General features: G+C 59.2%; 1 protein-coding gene across 1 annotated transcript; it reads left to right on the forward strand.

Annotated features, from left to right (window-relative positions):
• The first annotated feature begins 462 nt into the window (after positions 1–462).
• LOC127345707 (protein JINGUBANG) lies at positions 463–2,218 on the forward strand. The gene has a single exon (XM_051372217.2). It carries the CDS (start codon positions 646–648, stop codon positions 1,918–1,920), a length of 1,275 nt encoding a protein of 424 aa, XP_051228177.1. The 5' UTR covers positions 463–645; the 3' UTR covers positions 1,921–2,218.
• Positions 2,219–3,219: the final 1,001 nt, after the last annotated feature.

Here is a 3,219-nt window from a genome sequence, read left to right on the forward strand (position 1 = left end):
GAGTATGGATGAAGTACTTTATAAAAAATCTAACAACACAGCTTTTGTAATGTAGATATCGATATTTTTTTCTCTATCTGGTCAAACATTACAAAGTTCAACATTAACTAAATCTAGAACTCTAAGTAAATGAAATGAACACATCAGCTCTCCTGCTGTTATTCAAAAAAAAAAAAAAGAACTCTAAGTAAATAAAATAGAGTAGCACAGTATTATTTTTCTAAATGTGATACATTACCGTTGATTTGGACACATGCCGAAGGCAGACGTTTAATTTATGCAAACAAGCTAGGTTCAACTTTTATTTTCTTCAAACAAATTCAGACAGAGAGAAACGGCCGCTTTGGTGTACAGAAAACTGAAACCGTAGCGATGAATGCTCTGCTCCACCTCCGGCGGCCCGCGCCTAGTAGCCGTTGGGCCGCAGCTTCGTCCCCGACCAACCCCGCCTTATTTAACCACCTTTTCTCTAGCGAAAAAGGGAAAGCAAGCGGCAGCCGGTGGTCGCCTCGCCTCGCCGGCTTAAAACCGACCTTCCCTCCGCTCCGCCTGCCTCTCTGTCGCCTCCCCTGCAATTATAGCATAGCCGGCCAACGTCTCTCCATCTCTCCGCGCGCGTGCGTCAAGAAACCCGGCCAATCAGCCATGGCGATTACGCCACCGGATCAAGAACGCGCCGCAATGTCCGTGCCCCTCCTCCCGCGGTGGCACGACTCCCTCTCCCTTTCCTCCTCCTCTTCCTCCTCCACCTCCTCCTCATTCTCGGCATCATCCGACGCGGCGCCGATGATGCCGATGCCGACGGACGCGTCGCCGTGCAAGCCCCTGGCGGCGTTCCGGGACGCGCACCGGGGCGGCGGCTCCGTGTCCTGCCTCTCCCTCTGCGGCGAGTTCCTGCTCAGCGCCTCCACGGGCGCCGACATCGTGGCCTGGCAGCAGCCGGACCTGCGCCTCTTCGCGCGCTTCGGCGGCGCCGGCGGCGAGGGCTCCGTCAAGGCGCTGGCGGCGGCGGGCGGGCGCGTGTTCTCCGCGCACCAGGACGGCCGCGTGCGCGTCTGGCGCGTCTCGCGCCGCTCCGAAAACGCCTTCAAGCTCGTCGCCGCGCTGCCCACCGCCCGGGACTACCTGGGCCGCGTGTTCCGGCAGGCCAGCTACGTGCCCACCCGCCGCGGCGCCAGGCGCCGGCTCTGGATCGAGCACGCCGACAGCATCTCCTGCCTCGCCGTCGCCGTGCAGGACGGCGTCGTCTACTCCGGCTCCTGGGACAGGACGCTCAAGGTGTGGCGCATGTCCGACCTCAGGTGCCTCGAGTCCGTGCGCGCCCACGACGACGCCATCAACGCCGTCGCCGCCGACTGCGGCGTCGTCTACTCCGCCTCCGCGGACGGCCGTGTCAAGGCGTGGGAGAAAGGCAAGGTCGCCGGCTCGACGCACTCCCTCCTGGCCGTCCTCGTCGCGCGCGACGGCGTGTCGTGGAACGCCCTCGCGGTGAGCGCCGACGGTGCCGCAGCGGGCCGGCGCGTGTACGCGGCCGGCTCGGACGGGCACGTCCTCGGCTGGGACCGGCACGGCGGCGCGCGGTGGAACCTCGCGTGCGAAGTCAAGGCGCACGCCATGGCCGTGCTGTGCCTCTGCGTGGCCGGCGACCTGGTGTGCACCGGCTCCGCCGACAAGACCATCGGCCTGTGGCGCCGGCAGCCGGACGGCGGCCTCGCCAAGGTCGGCGCCGTCGGAGGCCACGAGGGCCCCGTGAAGTGCATCCAGGCCTCCGTGTGCCGGACGAGCAATGGCTGCATGGTGTACAGCGGAGGGCTCGACAAGAGCATCAGAGTCTGGTGGGTGCCCCATGGATTCAACGGTGACCAGCGGCGTCCAGAAACGGACACCAAGGAGCACAAGCCCTGCGTGTTCTTGAGGTGAAGCCAGTGATTCGTTTGGCTAGAAATCTGTACATTTTATACAGGAAAAGGATCTTGAGATTGTTTTGGTTGTTTGTTTTGATTGTTTGGCAGCAATGGATGCCTGAATTGGGGGTGGTCATTGTAGAGGGCAGGATTGAAATAGTCACAGGTTGGGTACATGGCTGTAAACCTTTTATACGGTAATTTATACATAGGTTTATTTTTATTTTTGGGAATGTAATGTCCATATAGGTGTTTGATTAATTGGGGAAAAGGCTTATTTTTAGGGAATTGGGGGAAAAGGTTAACAATGCTTCGGAGATCCTCATTGCAAGATGTATCCGTGATCAGCAAGCAGAATGTGCGATTGCCTAATTCCAAATGCAGAATTGATGCATTTGTTCATAGGGAATCAATGACCAAATTTTGGACCTGATCCATCGGAACATATAACCCTGACAAGTACGGAAAAATTGAAACAAAGGCAAAAAATTGGCCTTATCCATGATTAATTAAGAAGAAATTATTTAGTAGTTAACGGAAAACCAAGCGAAAACCACAACGCAAACATTATGGTGTCATGCCCACACTCACCACACGACCAAACCACCCAAAACATGGGAACACCACTTTGCAAGAGCATCTCTAAGAGAGCCCGTAAATCCCGCCGGAACCGAACTTTTCCGGCGGATTTACGGATTCTGGCCGAAACGCGCGCCGATCAGTGACCGAAAACGTGTGCCGGCCCGAATACGGAGTTCAGGGGCCCGAACAACTCCCCGCACGGCCCCTATTAAAAGGGATCGCGGAGGGGAGTTCGGTTCCCAAATCCTACTCCCCTCCGCCGTCTCCTCTCCCTCCACCGCCGCCAGTAGCGCGCTCCGACGAGCAATCCGCGCTTAGGCAGACACCTATCCTCCGCCCGTTGCCGTGCGATGGCCTCCCGTGGAGGTTCGGAGGGCCGCACCGCAGGATTGGGCGGCGGCGATTCACCGCCGCGTCCGCCCGTCTTCCGCACCGAGGCGGAGCGGCGGAAGTGGAAGCGAAGCGAGGGCGCGCGCAAGAGGAGCGCTCGCCGGTGGACCAACTGTGGGCTCACGCCCCCAGGGAAGCTCGCCCGCTACGACAACCAGGCCGAGGGCTCCTCCTCCGGGCAGTCGAGCCGCACACCGCGGCTGCCCGTGGCGGTGAGCATCGAGGAGGACGACCTCGTCCCCGCTCGATTGCCAACATTCTCCACCGGGGACTACGTCGACGACAGCGACGAGGAGGAGGTGGTGATGGCGCAGACCTTCGCCATCAGCGAGGCGGAGGCGAG

The sequence above is a fragment of the Lolium perenne genome, chromosome 3, assembly GCF_019359855.2.
Source record: "Lolium perenne isolate Kyuss_39 chromosome 3, Kyuss_2.0, whole genome shotgun sequence".
Classification (NCBI taxonomy): domain Eukaryota; kingdom Viridiplantae; phylum Streptophyta; class Magnoliopsida; order Poales; family Poaceae; genus Lolium; species Lolium perenne.